General features: G+C 37.1%; 1 protein-coding gene across 18 annotated transcripts in view; it reads right to left on the bottom strand.

Annotated features, from left to right (window-relative positions):
• TRPS1 (transcriptional repressor GATA binding 1) overlaps window positions 1-22048 on the bottom strand; it is a 256423-nt gene that overhangs the window by 193798 nt on the left and 40577 nt on the right. For 8 of the 18 annotated variants that reach the window (XM_073893125.1, XM_073893124.1, XM_025871015.2 and 5 more), the window contains 2 exons: window positions 16870-17027; window positions 12708-13636 (listed from right to left, as the gene is read on the bottom strand). In XM_073893125.1, the coding sequence (XP_073749226.1) occupies window positions 12708-13636; window positions 16870-16906 (966 nt within the window). In that variant the 5' untranslated portion in view covers window positions 16907-17027. Of the gene's footprint in view, window positions 1-12707; window positions 13637-14276; window positions 14327-16869; window positions 17028-22048 lie in introns of those variants that run through there. The other 10 variants (XR_012378304.1, XR_012378306.1, XR_012378303.1 and 7 more) reach the window with 3 other exon arrangements.

Here is a 22048-nt window from a genome sequence, read left to right on the forward strand (position 1 = left end):
AGTCTCACCACAAAAACGATCAGAGCTCTCCTTTCTATCCAAAATTATAAAACTGTACAGCATTAGGGCAATGAAGGCATTCAAAAGTCACTTTATATAAAATCCTTCCTCCTTCCTCCGTGTGCCCTGCAAAGGGCAGCTGAACTAAGCGCCACCGGTGAGTAACCAAAATTCCTGGTTTAAAACAGAGTTTTTGATAGAAATGCTCCAAAAAAGGGAGAGATTTCCTCTTCTAACTATCAGAGAATATGTGAATTTTTCTAGCTACCAGATGTAATAGATTAAGCACGTGACATAATCATGTTCTGCCTTCTTCAAAAGCTGCTCAAAAGTGACATGTGTGATCACTGCTCATATCCAAATCACTCCATGAGGAAAGTCTCAAGCATCTCAAAAATCATTTAAGAAGTTCTACTTAATATGCAAATAATATTCCTTTAGCGCGTTGAGAAACACGCTTGCACCTCTATTGTACAGGCAGTCCATTCTGCCACTTAAAGAGAGGTTGTAAGATTGATGAAAAGATTTAACCTGTCTGGCCAAGAATTATTCAGCTGGGGCCACCTCTACATTTGTTTCCAATATTACAGTTCCTGGAAATGTGCACGATCACAGAAATAGCTCAACACTTACTGTACATTAAGGTAATAATTTACAAACATCTCCTACAGCCTTTAAGTGAAGGATGACAATGTTTCACTTTGGGTGATGTCTACATCCACCATGGCAAGCACACAGACTCCCATCTGTCCACAACAACAAGGCATCATCTAACCAGAAGGGGAAGAAGGGGGCACCCTCCCAGCCAGCAGCCTGGCCATTGGCTGTGTGAGAGATGTCAAAGCCAGACCACACGAGGATATAGCCAAAATACCCTTCTAACCTAGCATTTCAGTGACTAGAACAACTAAAATGTGCCCTGGAATGTCATCATATTGCAAAATCCCTCCATCTAGTTCCCAGCTCACTAGGGGTGAGGAGGAACCTTGTTTCCAAAAACAAAACAAAGCATTTCAGTGGGATGCCATCAACTCTGGTAACTGTTCAGGAACTTCAACTTGAATCAAAAGGGGCAAATGCAGAAGTATGCCCTTCTTCTCTCATGTGAGCAAAACCAGTAAACCAAAATTTTCTTGCTTTAGCTACCACCCTGCTTCAGAGTTGTCGATCTTCCTAACATAAAATGATTTTAACTTCTGCTTGTAGAACAGGGATTCCTGAGAAACCACAACACATCATCACTGTATCTTTGATTTTGCAATCTCCAAGCCACATATTCCATGTCTACCCTGAAAGGGATGAACAAGGAGCACGGAGAGGCCTAAGGAATCCCTAAACATAGGATTTTGAAGCAAATCAAAGTTACTACTAAGCATCACAGCATCACTTCCAGTATTTGACGAAAACTTTAAAAATAAAAATTAAAAAATCCAGGCTAAAAATGACTACTATCAGGTGAAGAGACCGTGAAAGAAAGGCCGCGTGGTAAACAGACAAATGAAAAAAACCCCCAGAATTTCCAGTATCGCATTTTGGTTTAGGATTAACTAAGTTACCATGAAAACCTCATTAAATTTTTTAAGTTGGTGGTATTTGTGTGTCTACAGGTTGTGTTTTTACCCAGGAAAAACCAGCCAGCTCCATTACTATTTAAGATGCTCTTTCAAAACCACCCAAGCAAACAAAAACACAAGGATCTCATTTAATGACAAGAACAATAATACTGACACTTCTATAAGGTTATCTATTTGTCTTTTTGGTAAATAGCAGTAAATCATATTAGTTTTTATATTACTTAAAGCTAGTATAACTAGCTTAAAGCTACTTTTATATTACTTAAAGCTAGTATAGCCATTATAAAAATATGTAAAAAATTATTAAAAGCCAACTTTGGGAAACATTGTTACTTAGTGTTCTATTCCTTTGCTCTTTCAAAAAGATTTAAAGGCTACCCTTGTGGCCACTCTTATACTTTCTTTGTAAGAGATGGACACTTAAGTCATAGTGAAATAAACTGATGCATATCATTTAAATGCCATTCTAAAATAAAACATAATTTATTATTTTAGGAGACCATACCTAAGACTACTGACCATATTCATTGTATTTTCATGATCCATAAATGTTAACTTAAAACAATTCTTTCCTAGGTTAAATACAAATACACAGCAACAACAGTTAATACAAAATAAGTGTTTGCAACAACAATTTCTTGAATCTTATTGCCAGGAAACAGCACCTACACATTCAGAGAATTATTTCAAACTTTTCAAATGGTCGAACCCAGCAAGGAGTAGAAAAAAAACTTACCATTCCCTCGCTATGACTAGACCAAAAAAAGAGATCACAAACAGAATAAACAGTATAAGTTTCAATCTTTTTTTCTTTTGCTGACCAGAATTATAATTACAACCTGTTAATCTGGCAGTTCCTTTGACATGGATATTCATATTTTAAATTTTCCATTTAACTGTAAATTCTGTTTGGACCAAAAATTACACCTATTCATTCATCTAATTAGTAGCCACTGAGTGTTTAGTTTGTGCCACTCTCTGGAACAGATACTGGAATACAACAGTGAGCAAGCTAGACCACATCTCTGCCTTTAAATTACTTGTATTTGAAGATCGAGACTTGTAGATAATAGTATTAATCTTTACTTGGATTTGTTTGCTCCCAAGGGAAGTTCCAGAAGTTAAAGTCTGTGCAAAGACACATTATTTAACCCCCGGCACCTCAATCTCCTCCTCCTTATGGATATAAATAACAGTGTACACCTTGCCATCTTACAGGATTATTGTGAGGATCAAGGGGAAGAATGTAGCTGAAACTGGTTTGTAAACTCAAGATCAGTGCTGTTCAATAGAACTTTCTGAGATGATGGAAATATTCTGCAGTCCACCCTGTCCAACAGGGTAGCTCCGAGCCACATGGGGCTACTGAACACTTGAAATCGGGCTAGTGCAACTGAGGAACTGATTTAAGCAATTTTTATTGATTTTTTTCATTAATTTAATTTGAATTAACTGAAATTTAAATAGCCACATGGAACTAGTATATGCCATGTTAGCCAGCATATTGTAACAGTACTATACACATGAATGGGATCATTATTTAATAAAACTGCACTATTTAATTTAATTTGTCCTGCTAATAGGATGAAAAGGCTAAATAGTGGGGACATGGTGAAGTCATTCACTGACAAACTCATAAACTTGTCACTCCTAGTGTTCTTAGCTGTATACGAAAAGGTTCGATTCTATTGTTACTAAGCTGCTTCTGTTTGACTTCCTTCTTGGACTGAAGGAATGATATTTTATTCATCCTTGGAAGTCAGCAGGGGCTCAATATACTTGGGTTGAATGAATGAAGTTATTGTGGGAGATGTGGGCACAGATGAAAATTTGTCACCAAGGCCCCTGAGTTACCTGGGATGAGAACGCAACTGTAATTCACACCCCCCCTTATTGACTCAACCGGACATATTTGAGCTTCTTCAAAAAACTGAACAAAATGCATCTTTCACCCAAAAACCAGTGACTATGGAGGCATTTGCCTGTGAATTATAGTTAAACAGAAACACTAGACTTACCTGTTAAAGGCATGAAAAAGAACAGATTTGAAGTCATTTTTCACTGATTGAAGACTGTGATGGCTTTTTATTCCATTTTAAACTTAATTTAAAAAACTATTCCTTCCATGTAAGTATGTTTCATGGCCTTTGTTTCTAATTTATTTACGTATGTCTTTTCACAAAAATGTTTCGCTGTAGAAGTCAGAAATATAAAGGGCTGGCTTTTTGCAAGGTCTTTAGCCTTAATTCATTTACTTCCTTCTAATAATATGGAACAAAAACTGGTAAGAGTGATATCTAAAAGAATATGTCAAAGGAAAATATTTTTTTGAAGCCTCAGAACTCTTGAAATGACACTTCAGGACACGAACTTCTTGTCAGGGGAACAAAAAGGGTTGTTTGAACTAAATACAAACTCTTCCTCAGATGTGGTTCATTTTCAAGTACTATAATTGATAGCAACAGAGACAATTAGGAGGGTACTAATTTAAGGGGACTTGAGGTTATGGGCTGATAGTCAAAACAGTAAAACCTTCACTTAATAAAAAGCTAAGTTGCTAAAAATCACTGCTCAAAGACTGAAGTTACAAATAGCTTGAAGAAATCTGTCAGGGCCGACCTCGGCTGAAAATAACTAGAGTCAGAATTAATGTGCTAATCCACATAGGGAATGTTTCTGCATTGTACAGTGCTTCAAAAAAACAGTGTGGCATACAGAGCGTGCCGCAGTGATGGACCTTCGGCGGAGACGAATTGTTAAGACAGTTCAATAACCTATCTAATTGGATGGTGATCTTCTTAGTCCCATGCTATCACACCCTATTCCCGGCTTTCCTGGAGTCACCGCAATTACTCCTGTAAACACTCTTTTCCACAAAATAAGTAACAAATCCAATAAAAAATTTGAATAACAAGAGCCAACCAATTTTTCTTTGTGGGGGAACCAAACCTTTAATTTATACAAGGGGTGATTTTAAGGGTAAAGTCCTGCATATTTTAAATTATGCACATTTTTATTATCAGCTTTTGGATTACAGCCATCAACAGTCTACCCCAACTGGTTTTCTCACTTCACTAGGCATAATACTGACCTAAGTCTCTACGATTACTTGGTATTTGGGCTGACAGAATACCAATAAATCTTTTTTTTTAAAGATTTTTATTTATTTGTCAGAGAGAGAGAGAGAGCACAAGCAGGGGGAGCAGGAGAGGTAGAGGGAGAAGCAGGCTCCTCACTGAGCAAGGAGCCCGATGTGGGACTCGATCCCAGGACCCCGGGATCATGACCTGAGCCGAAGGCAGACACTTAACGACTGAGCCACCCAGGTGTCCCGAGAATACCAATAAATCTTAAAGTCAGTCTCAAGAATTTGGAAAAAACAATGTTTCACAGGGAAAAATGCAAAACAAAACAGAAAATGCAAGGCAAGTGGATTATAAAGCTGAATGCATGATCCACAGAACTCCTCTCCTGCATCTGACCCAACTTTGCCACTGGCTCAGGATGGAGAGAGATAAGAATTGAGTGTCTGTTCTAAAGAGTGTCTTAAATGGGACAAACATGAGAGTGGAATCACTGTGTTATATCCTTCCTCTAGGGAAAGGTGCTTTGTTGCATGCCTACTATGTGCCAAACAAAGATGATCCACAGAGAAGTGACAGAGCCCAAAACCCCAGCACGTCTGTGGTCTGGGGCAGAAAGCTCACAAGCAAATAGATGACAAGAGCGGAGGGTGTGCTTCTGCTGAGAGAGGTACCAAGTTCCATGACAACACAGAGGAAGAGAACCTATGCCCAGAGACAGGTCAGCAAAGGCCTCCAGAAGGAGGTGACAACCAAGCTGCAGACTCACGAGTTGGCACTGGACCAGAGCCTCAAAGGCAGTGACTATGGAAAGGCTTTTCGGGTGCAGGAAACAAAGTGAATAAAGCACAAGACAGTGAAACAGTGAAAGTTGCTCTTGGGAAATGTGAAGGGAGACTGGGGGTGAGAGAGAATTTGGAATAATGATGTCTTACTGGGGAGAGAGAGTTCTACTGAATTATACAAGGTTAATTAAAATGCTACACATTTTAGGGGCACCTGCATGGCTCAGTCGTTAGGCGTCTGCCTTCCGCTCAGGTCATGATCCCGGGGTTCTGGGGTCGAGCCCCATATGGTGCTCCCTGCTCGGCGGGAAGCCTGCTTCTCCCTCTCCCACTCCCCCTGCTTGTGTTCCCTCTCTCGCTGTGTCTCTCTCTGTCAAATAAATAAATAAATAAATAAATAATCTTTAAAAAAAAAATGATACACATTTTATAGAAAGTAGACCTATCCTTCCTACAAAACGTAGGCTGGTGGCTATATAAGCAGAATTTTTAACAAATAAAGGAAGGAAGGGAGGGAGGAAGGGAAGGAGGGAGAAAAGAGAGAAAGGAAAAGAAATGACAGGAGAGGTGGGGTGGAGGAAGGGGGGCTGGGTAGCAAGAGCAGAAGGGAAAGGAAAAGAAGAGAACAGAAGGGATCAGGAAGAGAAAAGAAATAAACTGAAGAAACCACTAAGAATTTGCTAAGTGAACATGAAGGGCGGGGGCGATAAAAGCATCAAGCAGGGAAGACTGAAGCAAACTACTCAGTTGTTTGCGGGGACACACATCAGAAAGAAATCCAGGGTAACCGTGGCATTTCCAGCCTCGCCAACTTGGAAATGGGAGTAGAGAACAAAGGAGAGGGGGAAACACGAGGGAAGGAGCTTCATGCACGTTGACTTTGAGGTGCCAGTGGAACATCAAGGAGGAGCCACCTATCCGCTGGAAAAACAGGTCTTAGAACAAACCACTGTTTATTATAAGATACCCAAATATGTTACTGGACTCATGAAAGAATTCAGGTGCTCTTTAATCTGACATCAGCGGGTCATGTAAGTTTTAAAGGGGAAGTGGGAGACAAGTGAAGTATTTCTCAAGTCCCTCCCTGCAGCCCTACCCCTCACGTTCAGAATCCAGGGAGATCATACAGCTCCAAGCTCGGTTAAGGTATGCAAGTGTGTGTCAACGAGACACTCTAAAGGCATTCTGATGTCTTCTCTGCCGTTCCTGTACTTCCTCCCAGGCAAAGAATAAAACTTTAATTACAAAGCCATGGAGAACATAATTGGGGGCCGGATACATCTACTTAATATTTAACCTTCATAGAAAAACCAACCCTTAGATTGTGCCTAGTAACCAGAAGAGAAAAATACAACTCTCTGGCCATATATCAAATCATAAATCCCTAAAACAAAGTCCTCCAAATGAGGGGAATATGTATAAAATCAAATAGGTGGATAAAATGTGGCTTTGTTTCGGGATAAAACACTGCCTTCTTAATTGATTAAATCAAAATCTGGCCCTTCCTCACTTTATCAGAACGAGTTTCGGTAGCAAAAGTACCAGTGAAAATGGATCACAGTAATTAAAAATAGAAAAATCAGCAAAATTAATTTTCTTTTCAATGATTTCAATTCTGAGCCTAGTAAAATAAGTTCAAATAAGGCAGCATTACGCTGCAGGGATTGGACAAAAGATAATCTCAAAGAAATCAGTGAGGTCCCCAAGTTCAATGAGATTCACAGAGTATGCATCAAAGAGACCCCGTGTACCAGCTTTGTATGTCCTCCCTTACGTACAGTTGGCCCATCGTCCAATGCTTTTGTAGTTGAAGTAAACTCAGTCTTGCATTTGGGAAGGTCATACGTCATAGCGGTTGTGAAGACTGGTTTTGTAGACAGGGCTCTGAGCTAATTTACGCTATGCAGTACATGCAAATGAGAAGCTTTAAAGGCATTCTGCTGTCTTCTCTGCCTCACACCCATTCCTGTACTTACTCACAGGCAAGCATCCCATTAACCCCCTTGCACAACTCTGTGACCTTGGACAGGTTACTTTAATTCCTCTATGCCTGCTTCTTCATTTAAAAAAAAAAAAGATGGACATAATAGTAATGTCTACTTCAAGGGTTTTTACAAAGAGAAGTTAACTAGTACACGTACAGAGCTTAGATCTACCTATGCACATAAGAAATCCTTAATAAATATTAGCTGTTGTCAGAAGTGAGCCCAAAATTGGAAGAAAATCCCAAAAGACACGTGCAATTTTGATTATATAAGCTACAGATGAAAAAAAGTGGGGATCAAATTACAAGTAATACAGAAAAATAAATTTTACATTTGACTTCCAATTTAAATAAAGCAAGGTCTTTTCTGATATTCTGAAAATGCCCAACACTTACTTCAAACTTTAAAACCATATGATGAAGAAATCAAGAGGTCTGTGGTCTAATGATTCTCAGAAACAGACTCCATGAAGGAAATCAGAAAATGAAAGGGAACTGCTCCCTCCAAACTTTCCTGGGGTGAGACACTGCTTATGGATCCGTGTTTCCAACAGCTGCATGTATGCTGTAATTATAATGACCCAAGAAACAGAATGCACTGACTAATCTGCTGACTTGATATGGTTAGCAGGGCAGGCCATTTGAGGATATATTTTTTAGCTTTTTAAAACATTTTTATTAAGAGTTAAGTAATGTTAAATTTGATTATATGCACTAATAACCATGATTTCTTCTTCTAAACATTCTACCTAGAGAGAGATATGGATATTCAAGAAAGCGATACATGTTCTTTAAAGGATAGCAGGTAAGCCAAAAATTAGAGAGAGGTCGACATTTATCACACTGACCCTCATGGAGCAACACCAAACGGAGACTTAACCAACAGGCAGGCAGTGAAGATGGTCAAACTATTCTACTCCACTGGGGTGGCTAACACTGTCCAGCTGGGTCATCTCCATGATGAACATGACCTGGTAAATGCCAGAACTTTGCTTTGCTTGATGGCCTTAGGGTGAGCATATGTTTTATTTTGCACACTTTATTACCTGTTAAAGAGACACAGACCTGAAAGCTGGTATGGCTTCATATGACAAACATTCTGTACTCTATAGACAGTCTGAAGTGATTAAAGTCTCATTCACTAGTTGTCCTAAAGTGCAATTGTTCTCCACTCAGAAAAACAAAGAAACAGAACCTGCTAAGATCTACAACTTCCCTCCTCCTCCAGATCAAAGGAAAGTCCAAGGCAAAAAATAAATATTTGGAAGTAAAATTCAGGAAAAGTCAAAATAAACCAAAATGAGATTAATGTTCTCTGATTTTTTATTTTTTTTTCCAGACCAAGCTGTTAACCCCCTGTTCAAATGAATGTACTGGCATATGTTAAGGATATATAAAGCTCGTAAGAGTTAAATATGTTGAAAACACAAATACAAAGGATGACTTCCTATCTCTAAAATCTGTTCTTCCTGCTTCTAACGTGACACATTGTGCAACTCCGATAAAAATATTTACAGAACAGAAATGTAATGCTCCCAGCTCAAACACAAGACAGTAACTGGTAAGTGAGTAGTGAGATTTTTCTATTAACCTTCAAATTTCATGAAAGGGCAAAATAAATTTAAGAGCTGGAATCCCATAGCTATGGGAGTCCTGAATAATGCCAAGTAACAGAAAAGGTATACTAATATGGAAAGGCGACATGGACATCGTGAGCATTTATAAACTTGGTATAGGTTAAACACTTTCCCGTGGGAAGCACATCTTGACAGGGCTCCGACTTTTATAACCTGATCTAAGGGCTCAGAGCTCCCCCATAAAGATGACGAAAATGCCCTAATGCACAGCACATTAAGGCCTAATGAAACAGCAAGGTTGGTGTTTAACAACTCAGGCCTCCATTCAGCAATGGTTTAAATACAAGCATAATAAAGCAGATTAAAAAGAAAGAAGCTGTAATTACTTTTTGAAGAGCTCAATCTCTTGTCCTATTATTGGTCTATATGTGAGCCTCAAAGTCTGAATACTGGCAATAAAAATTACATGAAGGGCTTCCCAATCATGTCACATCTATTATTTTAAAAAATGTAAGCGTAACAATTGATAAAAAACGCAGGTCACATTTAAAAATTGAGAAACTAACATCCTGGTAGAGTCAAATAGCTCTAAGCTAGCCATTGTATCTTTTCTTGTTTTTCTTGCTAAAGAACTGGCATCCTTCTGATTTCAGGGCTGGGCATGCTACCTCAAGGTAGGGTGGGGAGAACAGTGGGGTTCGAATTCAACACACAGGGAACACTGTCCTGGTTTTATGATGCCCCCTTTAAAGTGACCTGCATTATCCAACTGGGGCTCTATCTAACTCTGCAGTATAAAGAAACCTTGTTATTTGACACTATTTTTTTAGAAATACCTAATTCTTTGACTTCCTTATTTGTAATAAAATTTACACAGAAGTGGATATTGTCAGCACAAGTATGTCTAAATTTGCAATTATTCCCACAAATAGATGTCAAATAATCTGGACTTGGAACTGGAAATCTTAACTTTGTTTAAATTATTTCTTTTTCCCAACTATCTATCTCATGTTTGTAACCAAGTCAGTTCAAATTATTTAAAACCATCCATGTCGAACCAAAATATAGATCAAAGCCACGGAGTTCTTAAGTCCTCTCCTTCTGGCTTCTGTTCCTTCTTTCTTGGCCTAAAATGTCATAAATCTATCATTAACCAACAACTGTCCTGAATGTTTAAAAAAAAAAAAGCCAGTTTAATTGAAAAAGATTAATGAATTGGTCATCTTAATACTTCAATTAGCTTAAATTACAGATTTATATAAATAATTCCTGAAATTGACTGATTACTAGGCTGTAATACTCATATTTACCAACATCGTTTTATCAGAATACACACAGCCATTAACTTCCTACAAATCTCTGACAGAACCACGTTAAAGAAATTCTATAGTCAGCATTTTCTCCTGCACAGCCTTTAGTCCCCACACAGTTCAAGAGCCAAGGAAAGAAAGCTCTCACACGGCATTTCAGCACAAACATGTGTGGGTAAAAAGGGGAATTTCAGATGTGCTTTTATTCAGCTTATGCATACAGGGAAGCCGTTCACCATTTATTTCGGCATAAAAATATTAATAGTTACTTATCTTCAGACATGTTTCTGCACCAACATCTGGTGTATGGGCAAAATACTTAAGATCTGCATTTGGCCCAAAAGTATCTTTAGTGCTCTATTCCTAAATCGAACAAAGTTAACTCTCTTTAGCCTCGTTTCTAGATCCAATTGTTTCTTTGAAATAATCATCTGCTTTTTTCCACAGACTGCTTTTTTCTATTTTTAGCCCTATTATTTCTCTGAAAAAAAAAAATTGATCTTAACAAGATTATCTTCCTGATTGCTTTTTCCTACCACTTTCTGTCTTCTTTACTACAGCCCTTGGTAGACAGCATAGGCTAGGATCAGCTGTTTTATTTCTCCTTCTATTAGTTCAAACTCAGAGAGCTCACACATCTGTTTTATTTCTAAAATCTCTGCCCAGGAAAAGTGTCCAGCTCATTCTACCCAAACATAAACTTTACTATAAATAACTAAGAACCTAACAAATAACTGTTTGGGGGAAATGGAAGTGTGTTTAAAAAATCTGAATTCTTCCAAATCATCGGCCTCAGTAATCTCGATTTTAGAGCCTTCCTGACAGGGCAGATCAGCTTCCCTCAGAAGTTGTCCCCAGAGTGAACAAACTGAAACTCCTGCCGGAAATCCAGGTATTAACATCGTATTACTTGCTAATTATAAAACACCATTTCACATACTGACATTATTCACTTCTAGCCCTTTTATCTAAAACACGTATTTGCTTTCCAATCATGGTTTGACAGCAGAGTGTATCTGACATAAGACAGTGAAATGATCTTTAATAAGACAGCAGTTCAAAGCATGCAGCTTTCATGCATAATAACTATGTTGGCTTAATTTGCTGCTCCACAGAAATAATTCTATTTGTGGAAATTCACAAAGTAAGATGGAATTTTTAAGAGAGGTCTACAAAGATGAAACTGGCTTTTTAAGAGTTCTTTCTATCTCCCTTAAAGTGATAAGATTGCTGTTCTGACACTTTTAAAGGCTTCGAAATTTCTCCTCTGATTCTTTTTACAAGGACTGCAAAGTATGTTCCCTACCTGTTATTTACAATTCCTTTGCCTGCCTTTCTTAATTGGCACCAGGTCAATAGAGAGCTCTAGAGCAAATGTGCCAGAGCTATTGAGTTGATCAAAATGACTGATATTTTAAGGGATTGAGGAGGTCAAGTAAGAATGATGTAATTTCATTAGTTCCCTGGTACTTCTTCTAATCATTCCTAAAGAAGGTTAATATTACACCTAATATGTTTTGAAATCCGCTGGCCGAATAATACAATAAAAATCTACAGACTGTAATAGAAACTAATACTTTGTCAGGCTGACCATGAGTTTCGACTATGCTAAAATTGCCAAAATGAAACGAATACATTTCTTTAGAGTCAGTTCTGCATTTCATTCTATTTGAAATGGTAGATTTTTTTTTCATTTCACATATGCCATAAACTAAAGACAGAAGAGTAGATCAAAAAGGTATGCCACTTTTAATAAAACCAGAAATCTAAATTACTGCTAAATGCTTTCATAAATTACTATTTTCCTTAAATGCAGAAAAGAATGCTTTACTGTCCCTATAATCAATGTAAACTTTTATTTCCAAATTTTCATTTGCAATTATGTTCCTTTTTCTGGAGTATATCTCTGCAACTGTCAATATGACCCAAATCTAGTCCAATTGGATTGACATTGAGTATAAAAAACCAAATCCTAATGCCAGACACAGGAAAGATCCTCACTGAAGGAAAGATGATAGTGAAAGACTTCTAATCTAAAACTAGAACAAAGCATAAACTACCATCATGCGGAACCATAAAGATTAGTGGCATTTTTGGAAGAATGGGAAAACATCAAATTACCATGAAATATTTCCAGAAATACGAAGCCTAGCTAATCCCATGAAAAGACTTTTCCGAACCTAATAGAAATATTATTTTCCATGATAAGAGATGAAAGACACCTCTGAATACACATTTGCCTAAAACAACTATGCAATGTGTCCATCCGTCCTGCTGAATCTAGCAGGCCACCCCTTTGGTATCGGGAGCGTGATTTTAACACACGTGTACGAATTCACATTTCATTACTACTCGCTTTTTCTGTAAGAAGAGAAAACAGCACAGAGCACCAACCTGCACGTCGTAGGTCCCATTTAGTAAAACAGGCCTTGAAGAATTGATGTCCTGCAGCACACCAGAGAGCACGGAACGGTTGACCTTCTGGAAGTCTTTGGAATGGCTGAACTGCACCATGTTGTGAAGGGCCAAGATTTTGCTGTCCAGCTCAGCATCCTGCCTGGTGCGGTTATGCAGTCCTAAGTGATATTTTCGGAAGTGCTTAATCAGATCTGTGGGGTCATTGCCGTAGTAACCATATCCACAGATATTGCATTTAAAGTCCTGAAGCTCTGGAGACAGAGGTGCCGGGTCTGGGTTGTCATTTACCAGTAAGTCAGTTTTGGATTTATTCAGTCTCACACCCCCATCTGAAGGCACTTGTGGGTTTTTTGAGGCCACTGAAACTGGGCTTGAGCCTTGACAATTGGCTTGACCACTCTGCGCTTGCCCTGTTTCCTCGGTAGCCTTTGGTGACATCTTGTGATCTTCCTTTGTCTCCAATGAGTCCCCTGATGGGGTGCAGGCCATATCTTGAGGGTCATCTGCCTCTGCTCTTTGAGGAGACTTCAAGGGCTCACAGACTCCCCCAGCAGCTGGAGATGAGAAAGCCAACATATTTCTATCTGTCACCTCATCATGTGGATGCGAGGGAAGGTTTCCTCCTTTACTGGGGCTTTCATAATTGAAGCCAGCCTTCTCGCTCAGGACTGAGCTTTTTAAGCCCTTCTTGATGCTAGAGGGTGGATCTTGGCCATGCAAGCTACGTTCCTCCTTATTATTCAGTTCTGCTGCATCACTCTGATCCGTATTTTCTGACATCTGATCTGCAGAAAATTCTTTGTTCTTTCCAGATACCTTGCTTTCTGTACCTATAGGCTCCAGGGTCTGGCCCTCGCCTTCGCTAGCAACGTTTCTCAGAGGGGGGTTCTTTTTCCGGACCATATCTGTAAAAATGCAAGGAAAAGGACATGCAAGGTTATTTGAAAGCTGCAGATATGTGATCTAATCTAGAGCATTTTACTTATTCTATTCAAGGCTTTACAAGGTGCATATAAAAAAAACTTCCTCTAGGAAAAAAGTGTTTTAAAAATAGCAAAAAACGGAGACTAAAGCAAATATTTACACTTAGAATTATTTTTGTCATAGAGTGGCTCATTTACTATTTTTAAATGGTTTTATGAATACCAAGATATTGATTATTACTGGCTCTATTTTTCCTATTATTCTTGCTTGCCAAACATTTTTTGCTCACTCTCTTCAGTTATAGTTGATGATATATATATATATATGCTTATTTATAAACCTTATATATTATATATACACATACTATGTTTGTAAAATAAATATACATATTTATGTTTACAGAATATATATTACATGTTTATTTATATGCCAGGTATATATGTATATAAACAACATAAATTGGAACTCAATATTGTTACACACTGCAACCAAGATATAAATATAGTTTCAACCAAAATATCCTCATAGTCAAGAGATAGAAACAGCATGTTATAAACAATGTGAAAACTGCCCTATTACTTTCAGGAATGAAGGATAACAAATGTTTCATCTCTGTCCTACCGATAAATTTCTTTAAGCCCCATTTGGAGACCTTGCCTGAAAGTCAGGAGGAGGACCTGGGACACATCAGAGGGACCAGGCTGGGTGTACTGGGGACTCTATCGAGCATGATGGGGAAACCTCACTAAGTCCTGGGTTCTTACACCCAGCGAGGTGGAGACAGTACCAATCCTACCAGCAGGAGCACACTGGAAGATGACAGAAGGACAATATTAAATTGAACCATATGACATTGTCATTTTGTAGCTCAGCATGGCAAAATATTAGCTTCCCATGGCTCACCTTCACATGCTAGCTCAACTATGCCTTTCAAGTTCGTGGCATCAAGGAGTATGGTCAAAATAAGAGCACTGTGACAAATTCCTCTACCAGAGTCTAATGAATCAGAACTTCAGTACAAGGAGATAAGAAGCAATTTGCGTTGTGTCAATAACAAAAAGGCAGTCACAGAGGCTCGAGGGAGCACTGAGGTTCATGGCTCATGTTCCTTAATCCCCCAGCTGAAAAACTGCAAGTGCTGTGTGAGTTGTCACCTAAACATCGCTTAGGAAAAATCCACCTGTGACTGACTAATAAGACAAGGCTTCTTCACTGGCCGACTCTGCCACAGGGGCAGATTTAACATTTAGTTACACCATTATTACCCATGATGTCCTGAGAAAATCCAAATTAATAATAGGTATTAGTTGTTTTCATCTATAATTTCTCACAGGTACTAAGAAGCCACCCTGGCTTTGGATATATAGGTGTACCTTCATTTCTGAAGAGCTAGTCAAGCAAAATTTTTGGAATATGAATCACTGAACCAAGATATTGCCCTCATTGAGCATAAAGAATTGTTTCCAAGGTCAAAATTCTTAAGTCAAAATAAAGTCATTATTTAGTCAAAATACTAAATGATGTCAAAAAGTGTAACTGTGCTTAAGAAAGTACACTCTCCTTTTTGTATAACATTAGTCATTAAATATACATAAATATGTATATGTTCCTCTTGGAACAACAACAACAACAGTTATAGGATGAAGGACTGAAGTGTCAAGTACAAGTGATGCTCGTGTCACCTGCATGACCAAGGCAGGGAGTGGGGAGGGAAAACTGTCTTCACCTTGGTGTCATTACTGTTAGTCCTAAAGTAAACTAAGCTAGGTAACACTTGTTAAAAAAAAAAAAAAAAAAGGAACACTGGTTAACTTTTTTTTTTTTTAACGTTTGCATTTTAATGTCTCATCTGTTGATGCTGACATTTTGGGAGACATCTAGTCCTCTGTCAGAAGTGACAGAACTTGGGGACTTGTGCCTACACAAAGAAGAGTGCAGGGCAATTTTACTGGTAGTCAACAAAAGGAAAACTAAAAAGGAAAGAAAAGATAATAAAATGGAAGTTTAAGAAATCAGTTATCATTTAAAATACAAAAAATAATAATAAAAAATGTAAGAGCTTGAGTAAAAAAAAAAAATGCTATTCCTAACTTGGCCTACATTCTAGTTTATAGAGTATCAGCCATTACCACACCTAAAACTGTGATGATTTGCTATAGCACCTCTTGTCTTTCCCTCCAGAATTTCCTGTTTGTTTTTCCTATTACACATAAAGTCTTTAGTAACCATTGCAATTTAATCTTTTCTTGGACAAATACTGAATAACCATACCATTCATATTTCAACATTTTCTCCTCAGTATAAGTTAAGCCTAACGATAGTGCCACCAAAATGAAATAAATAAGGTTACACAGAAAAAGACAAAAATCTATATGAGAGGCAGGATTCATAAGGAAATGAAAACGAAATAATCCAACTCATTAAGATTACCCTTCCATTAAAGTGAAGAGAAAATGGGTTCTGCCCATATATTAATATCAAGGTGATTAGAAAAACAGCAACATTTTACATAGCAAGGAACTAAGATAAAATACTTAAAAGTGAATAGCCATAAATACGTTAATACTGAAAAATGTAACTTGTTTTTCAGAACAAAAAGAATTAGACCTTGCTGATTTGTTATCATGCAGAAAAGTAATAGGTCATAGTTTCAAAGGTACTGAAGCAGCAACTAGAGCCACTAAAAGAAAATACGATTTAATTAAATTATCATCCTTTCAAATTTCAGTTCCCTCTTCCACCAAGAACAAACCTTTAGAACCCATATGACTCACTGACTCCTTATACTGAATAGAGCCCTTAAAAATATACATCGCAAAGAATGTCAAACTGCTAAAACTTCAAAGAAGTATCAGAAAGGTCATTTGTGTTTTCTTTTTTGTTGTGGGTGGAAGGGGCATGTTCTTTTTAGTTTCTTTAAAAAAAATCATGGTTAATTTAGTTGACTATACTTTGAAGTAGTTATAGAAAAATCATTTTTTACAGGAATTATATCACCATAATTTTTCAGAATGACATATTATGTAAATATACGCACATTTGCAATACTTCTAAGTGGAAGAAACTCCCCTAACAAGTCATAAGTTAGATATTGTAAGGCTATAACCACCCTCAAGTTATTATCTTTAAGACAAATAACAGATTGCACGATGTTTTACTGTGTGCCAAGAACTTTTCCAGTTAACATTTTCACTTGAAAAAATAGATCACATACTTGTAAAATCATACCCAGCATTGACTTCATAAGGCATGTGGCTTTAGAGTGCTTTTTACAATTATTAATTCTATTAGTCAACTAGCAGGAGGCTAATGCAATTGTCTTAGAAGACGCTCTGAAGACACAGAAGACATTTTGAGAGCTGATCTGTATATCTGCAAAACAAAACAAAAAAAAATATTTCCTTCCTAAATGATGTAAATACGCTTTAACATATCACACCTAAAATACATTAATATGCCAGCACCACAGGCTGCTTGAAAGATACCGAATAAATGCATGAGCAAACCTTGAGGAAGTTCTTCCCCCACCCTGGGTTTTAATAAAACAGCAGGAAAAGGAGGAACGTCATATAAAAGATTACAGAAGTCATTTTCACAACAAACTGTGATGTATGATTTAACCTCTAAAACTCCCAAACCCTAAGGACCAGAATACTTACCTACAGTGGGGTGGGGATAGATGATCTTAATTAGTAAACGTGGAGGGGACATGCTTCTGGAAAAGATAGCAGGTGTACCTACTGATATTATACAGTCACAGCTGAAGACAAGAAGTGGTACGCATTGCAAATCTCTTCCAAACTCACAGCAGCAGTGTATATACCATGTGGCTGAGAAAGGAACTAATGCAATGCCATCAAGAATTGGGATCTGTGTAAGCCTTCCCAACAGTTACAGAAACATTACGCACCGTAACACGGGCTATCTTCTTAGCTAGTTTTACTAATCTTCTATTTTTGCCCTTGACAAATAAGTTCATAAAATCGTGACTGAACCAGCTTTCAACCCTCATTATCCCATCATCTTTATTATCTGAATGAAATTATCAAGGCAGGGGCTCAGTTGGTTAAGCATCTGCCTTAGGCTCAGGTCCTGGGATCAAGCCCTGCCTTGCTTGCCCTGCTCAGCGGGGAATCTACTTCTCCCTCTCCCTCTGCCTCCACCTACCTCTCCCCCTGCTCGTGCTCTCTCTTGCTTGCTCTCTCAAATAAATAATTTTTTTAAAAAAGAAATTATCAAGGCAGATACTGCAATAATGGTCATAAAACAATTAGATAATCGCATCAAGGGGTGTTTTGGCAACCCTATTTGAAAACGTCTTTATTCAACTATATAATAGCAATATCCCTCATACTGACTACCAAAAAAGAGTTCAAAATGCCAGTTTACAGTAGGTCCATTATAAACAATCATTTGGATAATGGGGCTAAAAGTGAAGCGGATAAGAAGGAACTAAAGAATCTAAATGAGAGCTACGAGACTCAAAATTGCTAACTTTAGTCCTCTATTCAGTTCTGAGATAAAAAAACTGACCTGGGGGGTGGAGGGGGATGAGGTGGAGATGGTGAGGGTCCCAAGTTTACATCATTCCCCACCTATACAAATACATAAAGCTCCTCTAACAGCAGACATAACATGAATACATACTATGTGTCAAGATACTTCAGCAAGGTAAAAAAACATGCTTAGCTTCCTAAAAATGCACTATTTGTATTTATTTTCACGACTGAGATGTAAGACATTTGCAAAAATCCAAATTTCTAAATTATTTCCTCCTAAATTAAAACAAATATAAAGGCTTTCTTTGTATTTCTTAGTTAAAAAAAAGTTTATTATAAGAAACAGTAGGATACTGTATTATTTCTACATTATAGTATCAGACAGTGGAAATAATCAGCATTAAAAGCTTAAAAAAATCATTCTGGTAAGTCTTTTATCTTACTGATTAAAAGGCTTAAATTTATAAGAAAAAATCCTTTTTCTATAGAAGACTGTGACTCAGGTTCTCAGAATGGCATCTTCACAGCAAAAGGAATCTTTCTATTAATACCTAGATATTTTTAATTAACAATTAATGATTTAGTCTTATTTCATATGTATGTATAAGTACATATACATAAATAATACACACATACATTTATGAAATACTTGCTCCAAAGAGTTTTGCAGTAGGTAATCAAATGAATTACTCAACCAAAGAAATCAACTATTACAGTAATTTAAAAAGAGAGCTGAGATCACACATACATCCAGTGCCAGTGCAGATTAGAACAAGAATTTATTTCCATTAGATGAGAAACTCCTTGAAGGTAAGAGATATAAATTCCTATGTTCTTTGTAGCATCGTGACCCTAAACAAAGGAAGGAAGAATGGTACAGCAATGACATGTCCCGTTTCTGAACCTGATTCCAATCAGTGGCTGATGCAATCAAGGGCAAGCCCCTTGACTTCTCTGAGCCTCTGTTCTTACTCATATGAAAGAATTGCAATAAATGATTTCTAAACTTCCTCAAATCTCTAAGATTCTATAATGGTTCTGGTTAATGGCTTAGGCACCTAAGAGAAACTTTTTCCAATTTCCCTAAAAAACTGTAAAATATGAAACCATCAATAACTAAGGAAGGCATAAATACCACTGAGGTTTACCATTCACTCAGTTACTCATTTCCTCCAACATTCATTCATTCACTCAATAAATGTATACCCAGCATAAGTATGTGCCCAACATCTAGTAAGATGACTGTAGTTTTACCATTAGTCATTCATTTAAGAGAGAAGAAGGATACCTTTAAAAAGCAAAGAAAAATATTATAAGGAACCCCTCTTTCTCAAAAAAATTAAAGCCTTAGAGGATCTTTCCAAATACCATTTCAACTGAGTGCACTTCCAATTGACTGACTCCTCTAGATAGATAGATAGATAGAAAGAAAGAACCTCAACAACACTAAAACGTTAAGGGAGAACGGCTTTATAATTTAAGCTCAGCCTCAAATCCTGTTGAGTATGATTTTTATTATAAGTAGCAGTTCTTGTCATCATAATATATAATACCAGATGACATTCTCTTCTTGTTTTTTCCAGATAATAAAACTTTCAAGTGTTTGAAATCAAAGCTTAACACAAAAGAAAAGACATGGTAGTCTTCTCCTTAATATATGATTCTTCCGTGCTCGTTTGTATCAACAACCTAGGAGTACCGAGTTATTAATTACACATTTCATGTAGGTTTTATTAAAAAAATTAAGAAGAAAGAAAAAAATAGTAAATTGTTTCTTTTGATCAAAAGTCCCCCACAAAGAATTTAAAGAATTAAGCAAGTGATAGCAAAATAAAAGGAAGGTCAAGTTTGGGGCCTATAGCAAACTAGATAGCTTCCATATGAACAACATATAAAGTTCAGTTTTAAAGAACATATGTGTTTGCTCATTGGTTTAAAAAAAAAAGAAAAAACCTTGAATCCTGTCTACTCCATATATACAGATCAAAATCAGATTGCTTAAGTGAACTATAAAATGCAAGAGAACATTGTTTATCCAAATCATAAACCCAAGAATTGCTGAAGGAGTTTAAATGTTTCTGTTTCTTCAGATTCCAGAGCAATACTTCAATGGTAGATCGCTTTTTTTGTAAACTGCTTCAAACTTCATAAACCCAATGTCAAATCCTGTTCTTTGCTCTCCATGTCTATTTAATTTGCTCTCTCTGAATTGATTGTTCCTGAATCTTTAAAGGTATTTTTGGATATCTTAAATCCTGCTGAGATTTAAATGTCATCACCTTCAAACAACTCCCATCAAATAAATCTCTTATTAATTCACATCAAATTAATCCAAAATGATCACTTCTATTAACATATGCTTCAGAGCACAAAGCCCGTTAATAGTCATCTGGACATGAGAACTAACCCAAGACTCTCTGAGATAAAATGCACATTATTTAGATATCCTCTTTCAAAGAGTTTTGATGTTGGCCCAAACATATTTTATTAGCCTTTTATTTCATCGAGCTTTGCTCTCTATATTTCAAATATCTCATTTCAAATGTACTAGTCTAGGTAAAAAGAGATGGTCTGGTAAGTAAGTAATCATGTCAGATTTGCCAAAATGAGTCTCCATATATCCACACACATCTTAGAGAATTTCGTTAACCATTTTACCTCTTTTTTTCATTTAGTTTGTTCTCCGATACATTTTTTATTTTTTTCTTTTCTTTAAAATTTTTTGTCATGTTAATCACCATACATTACATCATCAGTTTTTGATGTAGTGTTCCATGATTCATTGTTTGTGCATAACACCCAGTGCTCCACACAGAACGTGCCCTCTTTAATACCCATCACCAGGCTAACCCATCCCCCCACCCCCCTCCCCTCTAGAGCCCTCAGTTTGTTTTTCAGAGTCCCATCGTCTCTCATGGTTCGTCTCCCCCTCCAATTTCCCCCCCTTCATTCTTCCCCTCCCTCCTATCTTCTTTTTTTTAATTTTTTTAGTTTTTTTTTACCATTTTACTTTTATAGGAAAATTAGAAAACTGTTTTTTGCCTTTAAAAACTTTATGCTACAAGTCTGTTTGAAACTGTAGAAGGGGCATGTGAGCGGCTTAGTTGGTTAAGTGTCAATGCTTGATCACGCTCAGGTCATGATCTCAGGGTCATGGGATCGAGCCAAGCATCGGGCTCCATGCTCAGCAGGGAGTCTGCTTGAGATTCTCTCTCTCCCCCTCCTCTCTGCCCCTCCCCCCTAAAAAATAAATAAATCTTTAAAAAAAAAAAGAAACTGTAGAATATATGTGAAAAAAATGAAGCACACATCTATCTCCCTAATGAAGGCAACAAAAATAAAGCAAATATGCATCATGAGTTATCAAAAGGAAAGGGGAACTGATTATTTTTGCTTTCATAACAGGTGAGAGGCAAATGTATTACAAACTCTGCTTTGAATAAGATCATAATTTCACTAAGCAAATTAAGAAACATTATCATTTGTTTCCTCACACGTATGTCATGTTTCCTTTTGTTTTCTTTCCTCTCCAAGGAAAACTAAAAAAATTAAAATAACATACAATGACAACTGTTGGTTCAAACAGGCCAGTATGACTCTGTATGTGTGCACGGGCCGGATGTAACTTCATCCTTCTTCTTCGTTAAACTTAGACTATTTCACCTGGTTGATGGGCAAAGAGCCAAACATAGCACGTAAGTTCAAAAAGAAGAGCTCATGGAAAAGTATAAATGCATCTGTTTATCTTGATGGTTATGATAGGAATTGACATTTTATTTGTATGTAAATTAGATTTCCACTGATAACAAAAATAATTTTGTAGGAATGCCTTTGACTTTCTTTCCAGCATTTGCCAAAAAACATCTTTGTACATTAAAGGTGGTTTAATTTTAG

Source organism: Callorhinus ursinus, unplaced genomic scaffold (assembly GCF_003265705.2).
Source record: "Callorhinus ursinus isolate GAN/ISIS: 27379988/994484 unplaced genomic scaffold, GSC_fseal_2.0 scaffold5, whole genome shotgun sequence".
Lineage (NCBI taxonomy): Eukaryota > Metazoa > Chordata > Mammalia > Carnivora > Otariidae > Callorhinus > Callorhinus ursinus.